The sequence below is a fragment of the Xiphophorus hellerii genome, chromosome 7, assembly GCF_003331165.1.
Source record: "Xiphophorus hellerii strain 12219 chromosome 7, Xiphophorus_hellerii-4.1, whole genome shotgun sequence".
Classification (NCBI taxonomy): domain Eukaryota; kingdom Metazoa; phylum Chordata; class Actinopteri; order Cyprinodontiformes; family Poeciliidae; genus Xiphophorus; species Xiphophorus hellerii.
In genome coordinates, this window is record NC_045678.1 from 7,840,864 (window position 1) to 7,860,336 (window position 19,473).

The 19,473-nt window shown below is 39.3% G+C and overlaps 1 protein-coding gene across 27 annotated transcripts in view; it reads right to left on the reverse strand.

Annotated features, from left to right (window-relative positions):
• Window positions 1–17,558, reverse strand: part of neb (nebulin) — a 70,045-nt gene extending 52,487 nt beyond the window's left edge. For 25 of the 27 annotated variants that reach the window (XM_032567898.1, XM_032567921.1, XM_032567926.1 and 22 more), the window contains exons 1-33: window positions 17,468–17,558; window positions 16,688–16,736; window positions 16,366–16,451; window positions 13,700–13,750; window positions 11,974–12,081; window positions 11,769–11,876; window positions 11,517–11,621; window positions 11,314–11,418; window positions 11,097–11,201; window positions 10,422–10,526; window positions 9,624–9,728; window positions 9,432–9,539; window positions 8,155–8,271; window positions 7,718–7,819; window positions 7,531–7,638; window positions 7,312–7,416; window positions 7,106–7,204; window positions 4,992–5,096; window positions 4,790–4,897; window positions 4,577–4,690; window positions 4,297–4,494; window positions 4,089–4,196; window positions 3,897–3,995; window positions 3,697–3,801; window positions 2,572–2,679; window positions 2,155–2,466; window positions 1,846–2,052; window positions 1,640–1,744; window positions 1,444–1,551; window positions 1,046–1,357; window positions 732–938; window positions 533–637; window positions 270–377 (exon numbers count right to left, since the gene is read on the reverse strand). In XM_032567898.1, the coding sequence (XP_032423789.1) occupies window positions 270–377; window positions 533–637; window positions 732–938; window positions 1,046–1,357; window positions 1,444–1,551; window positions 1,640–1,744; window positions 1,846–2,052; window positions 2,155–2,466; window positions 2,572–2,679; window positions 3,697–3,801; window positions 3,897–3,995; window positions 4,089–4,196; window positions 4,297–4,494; window positions 4,577–4,690; window positions 4,790–4,897; window positions 4,992–5,096; window positions 7,106–7,204; window positions 7,312–7,416; window positions 7,531–7,638; window positions 7,718–7,819; window positions 8,155–8,271; window positions 9,432–9,539; window positions 9,624–9,728; window positions 10,422–10,526; window positions 11,097–11,201; window positions 11,314–11,418; window positions 11,517–11,621; window positions 11,769–11,876; window positions 11,974–12,081; window positions 13,700–13,750; window positions 16,366–16,431 (3,906 nt within the window). In that variant the 5' untranslated portion in view covers window positions 16,432–16,451; window positions 16,688–16,736; window positions 17,468–17,558. The remainder of the gene's footprint in view (window positions 1–269; window positions 378–532; window positions 638–731; window positions 939–1,045; window positions 1,358–1,443; window positions 1,552–1,639; window positions 1,745–1,845; window positions 2,053–2,154; window positions 2,467–2,571; window positions 2,680–3,696; window positions 3,802–3,896; window positions 3,996–4,088; window positions 4,197–4,296; window positions 4,495–4,576; window positions 4,691–4,789; window positions 4,898–4,991; window positions 5,097–7,105; window positions 7,205–7,311; window positions 7,417–7,530; window positions 7,639–7,717; window positions 7,820–8,154; window positions 8,272–9,431; window positions 9,540–9,623; window positions 9,729–10,421; window positions 10,527–11,096; window positions 11,202–11,313; window positions 11,419–11,516; window positions 11,622–11,768; window positions 11,877–11,973; window positions 12,082–13,699; window positions 13,751–16,365; window positions 16,452–16,687; window positions 16,737–17,467) is intronic. The other 2 variants (XM_032567900.1, XM_032567925.1) reach the window with 2 other exon arrangements.
• Between the last annotated feature and the right edge of the window lie 1,915 nt (window positions 17,559–19,473).

The window sequence follows — 19,473 nt, forward strand, 5'->3', positions numbered from 1 at the left end:
GAATATATATATATATATATATATATATATATATATATATATATATATATATATATATATATATATATATATATATATATATATATATATATATATATATATATATATATATATATTCAGTACAGACCAAAAGTTTGGACACACAGTTGTGTCCAAACTTTTGGTCTGTACTGTATATTAAAAAAAGTGACATGCACAGTGTTGTGAATGCATTTTAAAAGAATCCGATTGCTGTTGTGATATGATAATTTACTACAGAAAATACGTACATTGCTGGCAATATGTCTGCCATGCTTGGCATGGAGAATGGGAATAGCATCAGGCTTCATGTCGTATCCCTTGGCAATATCTTGCACCCACTGTTGCTTGTAGAGACTCTGTGGAAATCAACAGAGTTACCATAAAAAACAAATGGACGTACGGATGAATGAATGAATAAATTTTTTGCATTTTCCAACTATGAAGAAAATATAAAACAAATCCCTTTTCAACAGGACATAGGAACCCTGTAAATAAAATCTTTTGCTCCAACCTTGCTGACGGTTTGGGCGTTGAATTTAGCCTGGAGGAACTCTGGGCTGTCGGCTGGCAGATGATAGGTGTGCATGAATTTTTCACCAGATGCTTTGTATGCAATCTACATGGAAGAAAATTGATATATTTTGTTAAAAGAAATACATTATTTTGTTCATGTTTTAGAAGAACTGCAATGATCAACAAATGGTTCCTACTTTGTCCATTTGCTTCGAGTTGGCCAAAGACAGAGACATGTTCATGTCATCGGTCTTGCTGGTGTGCTTGAAGGAGCTGGGATGCTGCCGGTAGCCTCTGTCATCCAGTGCAGCTTTGGCTGCCTTGGCTTTCTCAACATCCAAAGAACCGACTGGCACCCAGCCGGTACCTTTGAAGTAGTTGTTGTATTCTGATTTGTAGACATTCTGTGGATTTAAAAAAGGAAAAGAAACAAAAACATAACACATAGGAGCATAATATGTGACATACTATGCTGTAATCCCTGCGTGATGTTACACCGGTGAGAACATACGTCACTCTGAATCTCCATCATGTTGCGGCACAGATGCAGGTGCATGTTGTCAGGCAGCAGGAGGAAGCTGTGTGGGACCTTCCTGTATCCAGTCATGGTCTGAACGGCAGAGGCCTGCTTGGCTTGGACCACACTCAGCATGTCCACTGGGGTGTGGTACTTCAGCTTGGCCTTGTGGTAATCCTTCTTGTAGTTCTTGTCGCTCTGCAATTTTGCCACTTGCATGTAATGCACCAGCAGAGGGTCGTCCTGGAGGCTGCGGAAGCCAACATGGTGGCCTCTGGCCTTCTCGTAAGCTAGCTTATATTTGTACTGCAGAAAAGCACAGTATTTATTAGTAACATCACTTTAACACTGAAGGCCTCAGCAGTTAAACGTGAGCGTAATGAGAAACTTACATTACTGGCAATGTCTCTTGAAGATTTGGCAGCTAAAACGGGAATAGCATCTTCCTTCACGTGATGTCCCTTGAGGATATCTTGGCGATGTGCGTAGGTGTAACAGTTCTACACAAAAGCACAACTCAGAACATTACAAACATAGCAACACTTTCATTTCTGTATGTTGTATTGACTGAAAAGTGGTGACACTGACCTGGCTGATGTTAACAGCATTGTACCTGGCTTGCATCAGTTCAGGGGTATCAGCTGGGAGATGGTAAGTGTGCATGAACTTCTCTCCACTGGCTTTATAATCTTTCTGCAGTGTTGTGAATGAAGAGTTTGGTTTATGTTCATCTTACAAAAAACAAAAAAAAAGTCACAGAGTAAAACGACGAGTTACAATTTCCCGCTCCTCACCACATTCATGATCTTGGCATTTGCTTTGGCCAGCTCCATGTTCATGGAGTCCGTAACGCTGGTGAATTTGACTGTGGAAGGGTGCTGCCTGTACTTTCTCTCATCTAAAGCCGCTGCTGCCGCCTTTGCCTTCTCTACATCCAGCGAACCAATTGGAACCCAGCCAATTCCTTTCACCGAAGTCTCATAATCCATTTTATAGTAGTTCTGACAAATATGACAAAGCAGAGAATTGTGAGAGTGGTAAAGAGTAACATTTCAGTAGATGCTGTATTGCAAATATTCCCGAAAGAAACAACTGGAACTTACATCACTGACGTTATAGTTCATGGTGCGAGCGAGTTGAAGATTCATTGCATCAGGCAGAAGGAAGTAATTGTGATGGTGCTGCTTGTAGCCGGTAAATGTCTGCACGGCTGTGGCGTGCTTAGCATGGACCACGCTCAACATGTCCACTGGAGTGTGGTACTTCAGCTTGGCCTTGTGGTAGTCCTTCTTGTAAAGCTTGTCGCTCTGTATCTTAGCAACTTGCATGTAGTGAACCAGGAGCGGATCGTCCTGGAGGCTGCGGAAGCCAACATGGTGGCCTCTGGCCTTCTCGTAAGCCTTTTTGTACTGGACCTGGGTGTACAAGCATAAGCTGGATTGTGGGAAGTTGTGTGATGCAGCACAAAAAGTCAGCCCATTAAGTGTACGGTGTATGAAATCTCACTTTAGAAGACTTACGTTGCTGACAGCGTGTCTGGCTGCTTTGGCAGCAACAACTGGGATCGCATCGGGCTTCAGGTCATAACCTTTGGCGATCAGCTCTTCCCACGCATACTTGTAGTAGTTCTGAAATAATAACATTCAAATTAATACTGACAAAAGCAATTATACACTGTTACACAACAAATAATAACTTTTTTGGAGTTATGTATTAGGATACATGTATTTTAACTCTACTGGCTCCCCAAACTATGACAAACACTGCTCTGGATGGTGAAGCTGAACTCAAAGACAATAAGATAAGATGATAGATAACTTATATAAATATATATATATATATTTCCACATATGTGTTAAAACTCTCATTATGTGCGTACATAAGCATGATTGACAGCGCTAAGACCTTCCACTTGGCTCTGATTGGTTGTTTCTGGCCAGGATTTGTGTATTTCTGCAGATGGCAGTAGAACCACAGGGAGGAGAGTGAGTAGCTTGATTTTTTATAGATTATCTGTCAGGACAATTTTAAAGAATATGTAAAAAAAAAAAAAAAAACTTTAAAAAAAAAAAAAGTTACCTATTGCAGCTATAATAATGATTTAGCATAAGAAAATAGAAAGATTGTCCATATGATATAAATATGACAGATAATATCTCAAATATTGATTTTACAATATACACTGAAACTTATTCCATAGGTAATGTTAGACTTTGCAGCTCAGTATGAAAAAGATTAACAATTAAATATTTTGTTATTTAATTTTAAAGCCTTTAAAGTATAAGAGTTTTGTATGCAGCCTGGATAGTGGAGCAGTTCTTGGCCCTGTTGCCTTGCAGCAAGAAGGTCCTGGGTTTAAATCCCAGCCTGGGATCTCACTGCATGGCGTTTGCATGTTCTCTGCTGAGCATGTGTCGATTCTTTGTGGGTACTCCGGCTTCCTTCCACAGTTTTTGGACTGTGGGAGGAGAGTATATCTTTTGGAAACGTGTGCGTGGTTGTCCATCTCTTGGTTACCCTACAAGGGACTGGCACCTTGTGTACCTTTGTGCAATGGCCGCTGGAGAAAGGCTTCAGCTCCCCCTGCAGCCCTACAGTGCCAAGCCAGTATAGACATGTATAGATGGATGGATGTATTGCGCTACCTTGCTGATGTTGTAGGCATTACACTTGGCTTGGAGGAACTCTGGAGCATCAGGAGGCAAAGAGTACTTTTGATGGATTTTCTCAAGACCTCTCTTGTAGAACAGCTGTGTGGATAAAAGGCCATAAGACACACATAAACATAAAGAAATATACTGAAAAGAGCCAAAATAATTCAGAGCTTTCTGGGCGGTGGACTCACGTCACTCCTCTGAAGCTGGTTGACTTTAGCCTGCAGCATTATGGGATGGTCGTCTATAGCTGTGAATGGAATCGTGTCTGGGGACTGTCTGTATTTTCTCTAAAAGGACAAAAGTAGGTGTAAAATAAAGAAATTAAACCTAACGGTATCAGATATGATTGTTTTAGCAGGAACACTGCTTCTCACACGTACTTCGTTGAGAATCTCAGCAGCTTTCTTTGCCTTTTCTACATCCAAGGAGCCATATGGGACCCAAGGGGTTCCTTTGACATAGTTGTTGTACTCAGCTTTATACTCATTCTTTGGTGAAAAGTAAGAGAAAATGAAAAATAAGGATAAACATCTTCACATTGGAACATAAACAAAATATGAACTATCTTGTAAAATCTTGTCTGCTTACGTCACTCTGGATGACGTTGGCTTTCTTGGCCAGGTCCAGCAGCACGCTGTCGTGAGGCAGGAAGTAGTTGGGGTTGATCTTCCTGTAGCCCGACATGCTGGCGATTGCCTGGGACTTCTTGGCCAGGGTGACAGATATCATATCAAGTGGTGTATGGTACTTGGTCTTGATTTTTTCATAGTTCTTCTTATATTCCCGCTGCGGATAAATCGGTGAGATTTGGTTTGAGTATTTGTTAAATAATAAACTCTATTTTATTGATTTGACCCTAACAACTCACGTCACTTTGGATTTTGGCAACATGAACAGAGTGCAAGATCTTGGGGTCGTCATTAATGCTGAGGGCTCCAACCATGTGTCCCCTGTTCTTTTCGTACTCCTTTTTGTACTTAACCTGCAGGGATAAAGCAGAAGTGCGGCAATAAAATGATCAATAAAAAAATAAATAAAACTGAAAACAACAAGGCAGACGTTTATGAGGGCAGGCACTTACGTCGCTGGCAATGTTTGTGTGAGCACGGGCAGCCAGGATCGGGATGGCGTCGCCCTTGATTTCAAACTTCTTTGCTTTGGTTTTTTCCCAGTCGTACTTATAGCAGCTCTGCAATGACAATACGCAGCCACTCACAAATCCGAACACTTCATCGGTTTTAAAAAGCGACTCGGTTTTAGAGATCGATTTGAATTTTACGCACCTCGCTCAGGTTGTAGGCGTTGACTCTGGACTGGATGAAGAAGGGATAGTCCGGGGGGAGGCTATACTTGAACTTTGTTTTCTCAAACTTTGCCTTGTAGTTCAACTGCGAGAGAAAAAACATCGAATTAAAACCCTCTGTTCTGCTTCCACAAAGTGTCCTACGGTTTCCCGTCAGTGGAGGGCAGCAGTACGCTGACTACTGCTTCTCCGACTCTTTCCTTCTTGCCAGGGCCCTATCTGATGACAGATTTTATTCTGGGCCAAGTGAATGCTTGTTTCTATTTATACTGCAGAGAAATGGCTCTCCAGTTTCCATGGAACCCATAGAAAGACATCTGGGCTACACGGATGATTGGACACAGTTAACAGCGATCCGCTTCAGCAGGAGAGTTTGATCTGAGGCCCTAGCAGATGACTTGAAACCGTTTGGTCACCAATTAAACAGTAAATAAATGTTTTTAAACCACCTTGCAGGCACATCTCAGTAAATTAGAATATTCATCTCGATAAGGCTCGTTTGTCAGATTAAATGTATGTTTTGAAAATAACCTGTGGGCAGCTAATGAACATACCTTTGATTAAGCCTAAATCTCTGTATTTTTTTCTTTACTGGTCTAATGTAACATTCTAAACATTATTGTAATCTAAGTAATGTGTTTCACTTGGTAAATTGAGTGACATAAGTAAGTGAACTTTTAAATAATATTCAAATTTATTGAGATGGACCTGTATGTGAAGAGATCTCAACACTGTTCAGGTCTGATGGAAGTTTAAATATAATTACTATGTCTATTAATGTCTTGTTAATTTTGAAACTTTGTTGATCCATCTGAAATATAGTCGGTCCCTTAATATGTAATATAAACAGAAGGTAGACGCACAAGTTTTTTGGGGGTTTTTTGCGTATTTACTTAAAAGGGCCGGTTACGCCAGAATATATTGATAAAACAAATTAAAATGTTAAAATATCAATAAATAGTTATTCCTCCAGGATTTTGTTAATGTTTTAATGTTGTTTTTTTTTAATCAAAATTACAGATTTTATTATGCTAATTTAGAAATGTTTGTTTGGAATTTTTCACATTTGCGCTAATGTATGAGGTTAAATGTGACGTTTTATTAATTGCCGTATCAATTACAGACTATCACTTGACGTCAAGTAAGGCTGATAAAGGCAGCAGTCACTTAAACTCAGGCTCTGTGACCAATTTTGAGAAAATCTGCAGTAAAATCAGAAAACAAAAAGCGTCGATCTGTTGATTTTGTGTGAATTTTGCAGATTTGTGAAAAACTGGAGAGGCTTACTGAGGTAATTTGGAGTCTGGAGGGCCACATAAAAAGCTACAGAGGACCAGATTTGGCCCCCGGCCCTTGAGTTTGCCACATGCAATGTAGGCTCATATAAATATTTATATTAGATTGGATGTCACTTACAAAGATGGATGTCGACCTCTCGTTTTGATTAGCTGGTTTTGTGGCTTCCAGCTTTTACTCATAGCCTCAAGTTGTTTTAACTGAGCAGGGTGGGGTAACAAAGTCAGCATTTTCAAACTTGACTGAAATTTGCAGTTGTCAACATAGACAAAGCGGCTTCTATGGGAACGTTCTATAGCTAAATGAAACAACGATGCAAATATTTGGTTGCAATTTAAAGAAATATGTCTGACGTAAACAATCACTTTGAATGCCAAAGAAAATGGTGACTGTGAAGAATGAGGGTTTGTACTGGTGCCTCACCCAAAGTGGGTAGATCATAAGAAGGAAATTCTTCAGCTTCAATTCAAATCAATAACTAGATGGTTAAAACTTGGACTATGCTTCATAGAGGGGGTAATGCTAGAAACCACCCAGTTAAAATGGGGTCAGACGCTTGACCACAAGAACTTCCCAAGGGAATTTAACCAAATATTAATCGGGTTGTACGGAAATATTTGAACTTTTATTCATCAATTTTAACCTGGTTTTTAAACAGAGAAAATACATCATGACGATTCACCCATTTGTGGTTTTAAAAAAATGACTTAAAATGTTACGTTGTACAAATGCCTCACTAAAAACGTATATCTCCGTTTTGATATAAGTCAAACTGAAATGGTTTCAAATGCCACATACGTCACTTAGCTGCTTGGCGTTGATGCTGGCTTGGACGAGGACTGGCGAATCCACCACTTGTGTAAACTTCACTTTGTCGGGATGTTGCCGGTAAGTTGTCTGAAAACCACCAGAGAAGAAAACGTGTCATGCGTACAGTTATAGATATAGACAGAAAGGAATGTTAATGACAGCTTGGATGTGCTTCACTGGAGAAAACTACTTACATCACTGCACTTCTGAAGCTTCTTCGTAGCCTCATACTCGGGTGTAATAGTTTGAGGGAAGAAGCATCTCGTTTTTATGTCCTCATATTCAGCTTTATATAATTGCTGAGGGGAAAAATACGCAATTAGAAATTGTTGCTTTGAATGAAACAAAAAATAATAATTCTTACCTCAACGTAATGATTTTGAGCGCGAAACACTCGGCTCACACACACGTACCTCATTCTTAAATTCCTCAACTTTCTGGCAGTGAACCATGTAGAGGTCTTCATAGCTGCCGACATAATGTCCCTTTACCTCTTTGTCATACTTCTCTTTGTAACGTATCTAAAATATTACAGCAGTGAGATTAGTGTATTAAAGAGAAAAAGAGGAATGTGCATTTCATAAACTACCAGGTTCTTACATCAGAGAACTTTTTAAGCACCGAGTCCATCTGAAATTTTGGTGTGTCGCAGTAGTTGATGCTGAAACCCCTGGATTTCTCATAGCTGGCCTTATATACTTTCTGTTAAAAAAAAAACAAGAAAAAGAAGATAAAAACGGCGTTAAATATTGAACAAAAAATGAAATATATACAGTACAGACCAAATGTTTGGACACAACTGTGTGTCCAAACTTTTGGTCTGTACTGTATATAGAATGGCAACATACATAATTAAAAGATAAGTTAATGTGATTCAGAAACTGGTTAGAAAATAAACAACCTGGCTGTTTCAGTGACTAATAAGAGAAAATAACTGAATATCATAACTTTGCAACATGTTTGCATTTTAAACACAAAAGGAAACAAACATCGGACTACATTTCCAACAAGCAAATGAAAAACTGAACAGGACCCACATCACTAAGGATGGTGCCAGCGTATCTGAGCTGTCTCAGGAGCGGATTCTCTGTAGCGGGGAGTGTATTGTAGTCGCACTGGGCTTTTGTCTTTTCAAACTCTTTCTTGTATTGGACCTAAAAGTAGGAACAGATACATGTGAGAGAAAACAGACAAACACGCTAATGAGGGTCACTTACGCTGCTGACAGTGTTGACCAGTGAAACAGTCGCCTGTTGAAACTAGCTAAGGCACAGAAAAGTTTTAAAAAGCATATAAAATATCCTTCTTTCCATTCTGTCAGGGTAAAGTTGTTCTGATGAGAAGTGTCAGAGTGATTTGAGTTTTCTCTGGTCGGCGTTGAACAAAGTCCCAGCCCCTCCCCCACATATTGCTTGGCACTGCTGATGATCCGGATTGAAAGCGGAACACTTTTACCTCGTTTAAAAGAAAGATAAATTCAGCTCCCTGAAAACATTTCCACAGTCATAGAGTGGAAACTAAAATGGAGCCAATTATCACTGTTTAAAAACGGCAGTGGTCAAGCTGTGAGCTCCATCGCTGTCGAGCGGCCAACTGCAAACCCTACCAGAGCAGACAGCACGACTAATCAGATAAAACCATATTACTGTGCTACCGTTTTAAAAACAGCACAACAAACAATATAATACTATTCTACTAAATTTACTGGATTTTTATTTTCTTGTTTTTGATCAGGTCAATGTCCAAGATTTAAAAAAGAAATAACATAAAATCATCAGATACCATGATTGTAACTACTAATTAATGTGTTTTAGTAGTAACTAACATTAAAGATAATTGCTGCTTTTCTGTTAAATCTTGTTTTAAAATTGGTGTAAATATTCTGTTATAGTGAAGCCACATTGATTTTACTCAATGCCATTCCTTTAATTACATTTTAATTATGCCCACCTGTCTAAAACAGTGGTCTAAATCATTCTTTTTGCCAAAAGTAACTCTTTTTTTTCCCTTTTTGCCTAATTAGTCTTTTGACAAAAAAATAACTACGGCTGTTATTTTAGGAAGGTGACGATACGCAACATGTTCGCCTTCTGAGTGAATAAGCAGAGAGCCGCTTACTCAGCTCTCAAAAGCTGAAAACATTTCCAATGTTGGTCCTGTGCCAAGGCTGTAACTGCAGCGATTCGGCTTGTGAGAGTTTCTGCATCAGGTTGGACTCGGTTGACCCATGCAGCGCTCTGACAGAGAGCTCAACTCGCTGTCGAGTCTTTCCAAAAAGACAGAAAAACAACCAGACGCCTTCCTCTGAGCTTACCTCACTGGCAGCAATGCGCGCCTTCTTGCATGCGTCGTACACAGGTGTGTCTGTTTGCATGAAGTAGATTTGGTCTTTGATATTCTCAAACTCTTGAGTGTATTTCCTCTGGAAAATGAAGTTGCACAACAATAAGACACAGGGGAACAAAAACACACACACAGAAATAATAATATTCATCACAGCACTCACGTCGCTGAGATTATCCATTGCCATCCTGGCGATGGCGACGTCAAAGTAAGGCGTCTCACACCACTGACCCCTAACGTTTTTATTGTAGTCTTCCTTGTATTTAAGCTGTTGGGGTGACAAGGAATCAGAGTTAATATAGATTGTTGCTCTAGAGTAGCAATAATAGATCTATAATGGTGTCACAACCTGTTGATGTGCTTAATGAAAACACAGGAGGAATCAGAAGAATTTCTGAAGCTATTGTTAGCCTGTCCCTTCCTGCCCAGTGAGGACAGTAATGCTAAAGAGCAGGTGGCCGGTTATTCCTAGCAGCAGCTCAGGGTTGGATGATGTCTGCGGACCGTGTTTCTATAAAGGCACATAACTACGGACGATTTTATTCGGTTTTGTAGTCGTACAAGTCTTGCACATAATGCTGAATTGAAAGAAAAATAATAATCTCACCAGTGATTAGTGTTGACTTAGGTATCAGGTATCAATTAATGTCACACATATTAACGTCTACACAAATAGAGAGATTTTATTTCCACATCTAGTGTGGAAAATGTAACTTTCCTTAATGTGTGAACTCATTAGAGCGCTACATGGCAATAAAACAGTCATCATATTGTACAGAAAGCCTTATGCTGTCTCTTTAAATGTGTTATTCATACACTGTAAATATATTCTTTCCGTCTGGTTAATACATGCACAGGCATAGTTGAACTTGAGATGAACGACGGGAATAATTCATCGGCACTCCTGCCTTTATTATCGTTTCCTTAATCGTAGAACGTGATTGGACGGAGTTCTGCTTACGTCACTGCGCTGATGGGCGACTCTCTTGGCCAGCTCCACCTCGGGAGGATCAGGCAAGGACGTGTACTTGGCTTTGCGCTCATCGTGTCCCTTCTTATATATGATCTGTGGGAGGAAATTCATTAAGAGAGGTTTCATTTAAAGGAATGGTTCAAGTTCAGTGTTTCTCAAATGATGAAACAAAGGAAAATGATAGAGAAAGATGATCAATTTGAGTCTGGCGGAAGAAAAAAAAATCATATTTGTAATACTTTTCATTTGTACATAAATGCTAAGCGAAAACAAAAAACATGCTATGTTGATGAAATTTAAAATTTTTGTGTTTGAGGAATTTCGGTACATTAATTTAAATGTTCTAAATGTTTATATTAAAACATTAAAAACTTCCATGTAGTCTCCATGTAAAATTTTACATCATATTATATCCATACTGTGCTCTGTTCTAACTTCTTAAAGTTAGAGAGATAAAATAGAAACCTATTGGACAGCACGGTGTACATTCACCCAACCAATCAGACGTAAGTCGGGGTTCAGTCGCTTCCCCAAGGACAACTGATGGGAACGTCGGGGTAAGACGAGGTCAAATTGACATTGTAATGATTTTTTAGTCGCAGCTTTTGTATTTTAACTTCATTTATTCCCTGAGGTTTGATAATTCAGCCTAATTCGGCTTACATCACTGAGGACCTCCTGAGCCTTAGCTACCCTGCGCAACTCAGGGCTGTCGCTGTAAGGGTAGTACATGGTCTTCTCCTCGTCCCAGACTTCTGTGTAAAGTTTCTGGAAACAAAAAGTCATTTTTTTTTAATTTCAGAAATAGCAAAACTATATATATATATATATAAAAAACATACAAGCAAATTGTAACTCTTGAATTCCTGGTTGAATTTACCTTGCTATAGTTAGCAGCGTTCTTCACAGCCAGAACCAACTCAGGAGCGTCGGGAGGTAGCAGGTACTTGTCCTTCGTCTCATCCCACTTCTGTCTGTACAGAACCTAAAGCGACATTATCAGTGTTGTCGATACCAACATTTGATATCCTGCTAATCTGTTTCAAAGTGTCTACACGCCGACATAAGGTTGAGGTTGCTCACCTTGCTGATCAGATCTGACACATGCTTGACGTGGACCACGTCTCTGGCGTCACCGCCGTACAAGCTGGTTGTTCGAGCCTTGTTTCCCTCCATGCGGTATTTCACCTGTCAGCAACAGGCTTTCGTGACTTATTTCGGTGGATATTTCATTTTTTTATTTAAATTTCTTTTAGAAATCCAAAACAGCAATCTTTTTGTTCCAACAGCAATCCGACTTTCTGCACTTTAGAGCGCGACAGCGACTAGTGATACCTCACTAAGCTGCTCCTGGGCCTTCCGGATACGAATCAGTTCAGGGGTGTCAGGGGTGAAAGCGGGAGGCTCCCCTCTGGACAGGTCATAAGCTTGGCGGTATTTATTCTGCCGAGGAGACAGAATGAAATTGTCCAGTTTGGAAAAACAAAGTACCAATATAAATACATTATAAACAAGTAGGTAAAAGTCCCGAGCTCCTTACGTTGCTGTATTGATCCAGCATCTTCTGGCTGTGGGCCAGATACGGAGTCATAAACTTGGAAGTGTCGACCTTAGCCTTCCTTCTGACTTTCCTGGTGGGCAAGCCAGACTGTACACGGAAAGAGCGAAAACACTTATGTTTCCATTTATTCACCATGCAGGTGGGCACAGGTTTGCTTATCATCGCAAATAGAGCTGCCGGGGAAATGAAAGAGCTCTTTCAAAATGAAATGAAGCAAAAGGTGGAGATAAACTGATGGAGGAATCCACCCGGGCGAGGTGAGGCCAGCATCCTTCCAAGCTAACAAGCTGTGCTAGCTTGTTAGTTTAGCCATTGCCCTATTTACTTACCTTCACACACAAAAAAAGAAAAGAAATTCTCACAAAGACTTAATTTAGAATCAGTTATTTCAACATGGATGCCAGTCCGTGTTATTTTAATCAGTATGGAAGAAAATTATGCAGGTTGAAGACGTAGCAAGTGTTAAGAGAACACAAAACATTCCTTTAGGATGTGAGTATGAGTAGCGCGAGGCTTGATAGGAATTTGCAAAACCATAGAGACATTTTGTGTCTTTTTAATTTATCCAAAATGCAGCAAGTCTCAAAAAATAAACTCCCTACTAGCATCCGTTATGTGTTGCCTGTTAATGGTTTGGCTTGAAACGGAGACAAGGAGCATGCGATGAGTCGTCAGGTAGTAATCGCAAAAGTATAACAGTTTGATTAAAAAGACAAAAATAAAAACAAAAGGATTAATTTCTACACATACGAGTTTTGAAAAAAAAAAAAAAGATCAGATCTGTCTTTTTGTCACGTAACGGGGCCTCGCCTTGTTTCATGATAACTACTTCCTCTTCATATTTGTGAATCTTTTCCTTCGCTCTTTTCGTCCATCTTTACCTTTCATAGCATTTCAGTGTAAAGTACAACACTAGGTCTGTGGGAGTTTCCTATTCTGCTGGTTGTAGTGTGAAGCAAAACAACATAAGCCGCCCTCCACGTTGTTGGGAAGTGGAGATGTGAACCCAAGCCTTTTTACTCAGCGTTAGTCGTTATAAAGAAAAGGCCAAGATGAGGTAAGTAGCCATTTTCTGTCGCTAACAGGTTGACACAAATGTCTGATGTCTGATTTGATTGCTGTGTTTGATTGTCTTTCCTATTTTGTAGAGTAGCACTGTGATAAATCACATTCACGGGAAAAGAAGAAATCATAACCGAATGCCTTTTGATCAAAATAAAAAAATAATTTAAAAAAGTCTAATTTATGTGAGAAATGCTTCAGTTTAAATCAATTTAAAGGAAGCGGCGCGGATTATGAATAACTGAGGCAACGTTTGATTTTGTATAGTAAACAACATTACTGAATGAATGAACTAAATTTAAAGGCTGGATTTGTAAGTATTTAATGTTTGCGGTTATGCCGAAGCATTGAACATTGAATTGATTTTGAGGTTTTACAAGAGATGCCGATAAATTAAAGAGTGTCCTGCGTGTGCACATTTTCTGCATTTATCTAAAAAGTAACCAAAACCCATAAACGATAAAAAATAAATAAATAAATAAATAAAAGTAGTATCCAATGATGCAAATCATTTTGACAAGCAACATACAAGGTTAAATAACACACGCTGGACAGAATTTGACCTGGTTTTTTCCATTCAGCCATGCAGACAAGCTTTTCCTGCCCTGCTTGAGTTGTTGCACCTTGGGAGGAGGAGTTTTACCTGAGAGGACTTAGTGTGCTGCTCAGTGTACGTCGTTGTTGTTGTTGTGATCTGCTCAACATATTACAAATGAAGGACAGACTTTTGGATTCAAAGGAACCTCACCAAAACACGTAACGGGAGAAACAGCAGATCACTTTGTATGGATTGAGGTTGATTTTTCCCACAGCTCTGGTGTTAAAACAGCAACTGCCACGAATGTTATTATTATTATTATTTTTTTTTTTTCTTGAATGCCCTGGAGGATATATCTGCAGGGGAATAGCAGAGATTCTTATCCTGGAAATGCTACAGACGAGTAAAACCCCTCCCTCTCCTCTTGCAGGCTGCAAATAAACTATGATGTCACTGTGACAGCAGTCGACCTGACTGCTCTATTAAGCAGAGGATTAAATGCTTTAATATTGTCTGTGCCATTTAAGCCGCACTGCTCCCAGTCTTTGATCCCTGAAATAAATTTAGAAACACCAGATGAGAATATTTCCATTTCTGTTTATTTCACTCCCCGTTGCCTTTGTTGGCCGGTTGCTACAGCAGCGGCAGCCTGCTTGTTCCAAATTACAGGGTAAAAAATATATTTATTTTTCCACACATTTACATTGGAGCTCATACTGCAGTTCATTTGAGTGCTTTAAAAAAATGAATAACATCCAACTCATTTTCAATTAAATTAGCTTAGCTGCAGGAAAAACCTTTGCACAAAGTTGGTTTGATGCGACAAATTGTTGCTTTTGATGGTAAATATGACAGCAACAAAAAACTTAAGCTTAAGGGGGGACTAGGCCTTTAAAAATCTGGGATTCTTTTAAAAATATATATTTTTAAATGATGATTTTAGTTTTCTAGAAACTCCGGAGTGTTTCCTGTAAAAACAATCATCTGTATAAATGATGCTCTTTATTAGAAATTAGATAAATTGTAAAATATTTAAGAAATAAAGAAAATCCTTGGCCAAATGTGTAAAACACACAACTTTCCTCCTCAGACACTGGCTATGTTAAAGACAGACATTGTGTTATGAACGTGAAGCCCCTTCACCCTAAACTTAGTACAAATTAATAACATGATTTAATTTACAGCTCAAAATAGCTTCATTAAGTTTGAAGTTTATATCCTTATTTTCCTGTTTTATGACTGCGCTTATGATTTTATCTTCAACGAAATCCTTCACATTTACCATTAGTTGGATTGGACGACCAGAGCTGAGAGAAAGAACATCTCAATCATTTTAATCAACATTTGTAAGAGGCTTAAATATCCAAATCTATCAGACAGGGGAGAACCATAGGCATGGATGAACTCCAACTTCTTCCCCCCCCCCCTCAGTGTGTCCATCCCTCCTAAGCAATCTTTCACAACGGTAAAGTTAACATGTTGAAGAAGAGTACTGGAGCGCGATCGATAGCTCGTCTCGTTTTCCTGCCCTCGCTCTCTCTCCCTCTACGTCTGCATCTCTTCAACTTCTAAATTTGTCTAAATGCCACTCAGAGATCTCTGCGCTCCATTTTTTTTGCCCCCAGGTCAAAGCAATTTAATGACACTTTTAAGTAATAAAGAAAATAGAATAAACAAAAAACAAATGACTGAGAAAACTAAGACATAAATTGATTGTTAGCACTTATTATGGGGGAAAAAAAGAGTTAACGATAACCCAGGCAATTTATTTGAAAAAATAAAAATGAAATGAAATGTTACTCTGCAGTTTCCATAGTAAGCTACGTATTTTTCATCATACGTAGCACCATGTTTCTCCCCATTCTGTAGATTAGACAACAGCCGTCCTACGTCCTGCAACTTTTCTCCGCAGTATAGATGAAAGTACTAGTGAAATCAGAGCGTATCGATTTTGCACCTGTCCGTGTGTCCCACCTCCCAAATGATTTGCCATCTTTGCAGCGAAAGATGGCAAATCCGTTTCTTGATATGTTATATGGGAGTCAAACGACTGAATGAATACTCGGATGCATTTTGTTCCCGGTCGTTTGGGCTCCCCTATAAGATATCAGCAGTATTGTGGATGTAGAATACAAGGCTAACTATAACCCCGTTTCCATTGGAAATTCAGGATTAATTGTTAGCCTTCTGCTTTCACTCTTCCATCAACCACTGTCACGGAGACAACAAACACAACACTAAATGATGCACTGATGGGATATAACACATCCTGAACTGTTTGTAGGTACATGCCTCGTTCACATAATCTGGAGAAAGCACACTAATTCACATTTAAACAAGTAATTTGGAAAAAAAAAAAGAAGAAAAAAAAAAAGTACCTTTCCTTATTTACAGATTTAAATGCATAAGTATACATGTATTTAAAATCTACGGCTATTGCTGGTTGTTGCTCAGGTTGTGCAGCCAAAATATCCACAATTTAAATTAAGCTTTAAATGAAATCTTAAGTTTCATTTAAGATTTTAATGCTCCAAAACTGTTGTCTGTTTAAAAAAGAAACTGCATGGCAGCAGGTATCGACACATGATACACATGAAAAGCGCGCCTCTATGTATTACAGTCTAACTAATCTCAAAGTCTCGGTTGAATCTACAGATCCAGCAAAATGATCTGTGTGCTTTAATTCGATAAAAAACAATTGGCAATACGGAAAAGAGTCTTGCATGTCCGTTTTTTTTTTTTTGCTAAGAGTTGAGAAGACATCTACTTACCACCCCCATGATTTCTTCATCTTCTTCATCTCCAAACTCATCATACTCGTCTCCGGTGTCCGCCATTTTGGCAAGTTTTAAAAGCTCTGAACAAAACAGAGATGATACTTTCAGGCATTTAACAGAAGTATTAATCAGCCTCTTATGCTGGAACATACAGCACTCTGCATGTCCCCTATTAACAATAATAAAAATAATAATAATAATAATAATAATCATACAATTAAACATCCCTCTCTCAACCTAGTTTTTGGGGAAAACAGAAGAAAAACGCTAGCAGTAAATTTCTACAGTATTTCCATAGTAAGGAAGCTTCACTTGCCATTCACAAGGGGCTCAGTCTGATTCCAACTCTGTGATTTGCCACACACCTAAATGAAATGACAAAATGTGTGAAACATCTCAACAGTAGTGTTTATCAGCGCATACACATCAGGACAGGAAGGTTCAGAAGCTAATTCCGTGTTTTTGGACCCCTCAGTACGTCAAAAGAGCCCCACCACCCTCCTGCCCCTTGACATGCCACAACACAGCTGAGGGAACGGTGCCTCCTGGCTGAAGGTTGGCGACAGCTGCCCGACGGTGCTTCTGCTATTTGACATGTAAGCTAATGCCAGAGCCTGATTGGCTGACTGTGTTTAGCAAATGGAGATGCAATGCCTTCTGAGGCTGCAGGTTAAATATAGGGCGGCATATTAACTACCTTTTTTAGCGTCTGATTGCCAGATCTCGAGATTTAACTTAAATCTTATCTGCAAAACTAGGAACCATGTGAACCAAAGCTGACGTAGAAGGAAAAAAAAGAGAAAAAGAGGCATCGGCTTGGTTTTAAAAGGAGATCAAAGTGGTGAATGCTGCTGGGATTTCAGGTAAATCCAAAGGTGTGTCTGGCCTGATGTTCCTTCACTTCCTCAAGTTCTTGCTTGTTAAGTCATTCCTTCAAAATGTACGAAAGCGCTCTTGCTTCTTAATCCATAGTCAACTCCTTTGGGATTCCAAAGGCCAGTGGGTAAAAGATACAGAGACACTCCAAGCTGATGGAAAGCCATGCAGGTGGTATACAAACGTGGGATTTTGAAGATTTATCTTTTCCTTTGCTTACCAGTTATGTTTAAGTTTATTGGTCTCCCAAAGCCGCCAAAGCCTTCCCAGCCTCCCTCCAGAGAAACGCTGGGCGACAGCACACAGCTGCACTTTCTACCCAGGTTATCATGTGGCTGACGCAGCCAATCGGAGGCCTGACCTCTCAGGTTTCAAAATCTAAATATACCTAAGTGGTCATTTCAGAAAGGAGCACCTGTCGAGACGAACGCATCAGTGGTACAGTTAACAAGGGAGGCCAGAGGGAGCATGAGTTGTCAAGTCTCAAAAACACAATAGGGTCCCAGTGTGAATGTTTTGGGCTTTTGTAAAAAAAAAAAAAAACTTTTGTTATTTTCTTTGAAAAGTTCTACTGAAGCTGAACAAACTTGGGTAAATGTATGCCTCTGGTGGAGAGGGCGAACATCAGGGGCCAGACTGTTATCTGGTGAGGTCGCTCACCAGCTGACCCAGAGCTGGCTGCATCCTGTCAATAATCAGGTCAACCAAGTAAGAACGTGGCAAACGTTTTTCAAGTTTTTAAAAGTTATATGTATATATATATTTTAAAGCTAATCTACTGCACAAGTACATAACCTTCTAAAAATATTTCCTCTCGATGGAATTTTCCTTCCTCTTACTGGGGTACAATTATGCATTTTCCAGGCACATAGTGTCATTTTATAGCAAAGGAAATTTGACACCTTGAATTTGGGCCTCTGTCTCTTTAAAAACTCACGCTGTTTCTGAAACTCGGCCTTCAGGAAGTCATCACAACATCACTCCTCCATTTAACCCTTTAACCACGTTTTTAACCAGCATTGCTCTCAGAAGTAGCTCCTATAACAAGCTCAGCTGACGGTCAGTTTGCTAATTGCTGCTGGCTAGTCTGAAGGAGCAGAGTGGCGGGCTGCTCTGAGAGGTGGAAGCTCAAAAGCGTGGCAACCGCAGCTCTGAAGAGGAGCTACGCCTCGAAGGCGGAGCGAGGTCTACCCAAGGGTTTTGCACAGCTGAATGGTTGCCGTGGGAGATTAAAAGGATTTTTCAAACATTCATAAAAGATTCATGAATGTATGTGTGCCCACACTCTTAGATCTGTGGTCACAACATGACAAGAAGTGGGAAAGTTCAAGAACACTTTGAACACAGGAACAATTTGTTCCTTTTTGGTTTGCTTTATTGTGAAAGGCACAAGTCAACCGCTGGTTTGAATTTAGATTAAAACTATAGGAAATTTCTAGAAAGTATAAAACTCATTTGTATCTCAGCTAAGGCTTTTCTGGGTGTTTCTAGGTCGTACTGTGTCAGAGCGAGTTGGTGTCCGGTTTCCACAGACACCAACTCGCCAAGTCACTCAGTGATTAGAAATGACAGAATGGTTACAAGGAAGTAGTCGCCTAAATCTGCTGTCAGGCCAATAAGTGTAACATTTATAACAAATGGCATGGTGACAAATTAATCTGACTACATACCTACGTTTATCTTTCCACCACACACAAAAAGGAGGATATATAAAAAAAAATACCCTCCAGAACTCGCTGGAAGAGTCTGCAGCAAAGAGAGTCATCTTGAGGTCAGCGTGTGTCCATAATTATTTACACACACGTTTAAAAACTGTGGAGGTTGCAGTTTGTAGAGCATGCGTTATAATTGGACATTTACTTTTGTCATATATGATGAAAAGAGCAAAACTGATGTGCAGTGTTTGAGGCCCTCGTTTTAATTAAATATCTGTACAGAACTGCCAAAACAGCTGTGAAAGAAAATATGTTGCTCACATTTTTTTTTACTACATCACAAATGATGTGCTTTTATTTCATTTTCGTTGAATATAAAATGTAAGAATTTCCATCAATTTTCCCCTATATAATAAAATATTGATATTTTTCTTCATTAAGGAACCTGGTAAGCAAAAAAATGTTTTCTCTTTTTTAACCTAAAAAACAAAGAATTTCTCTAGCCCAGGTATTTTTTTATTATTGTTTTTTTTATGCCAGGAAAAAAAATATATACGGTATATAAGAGTTA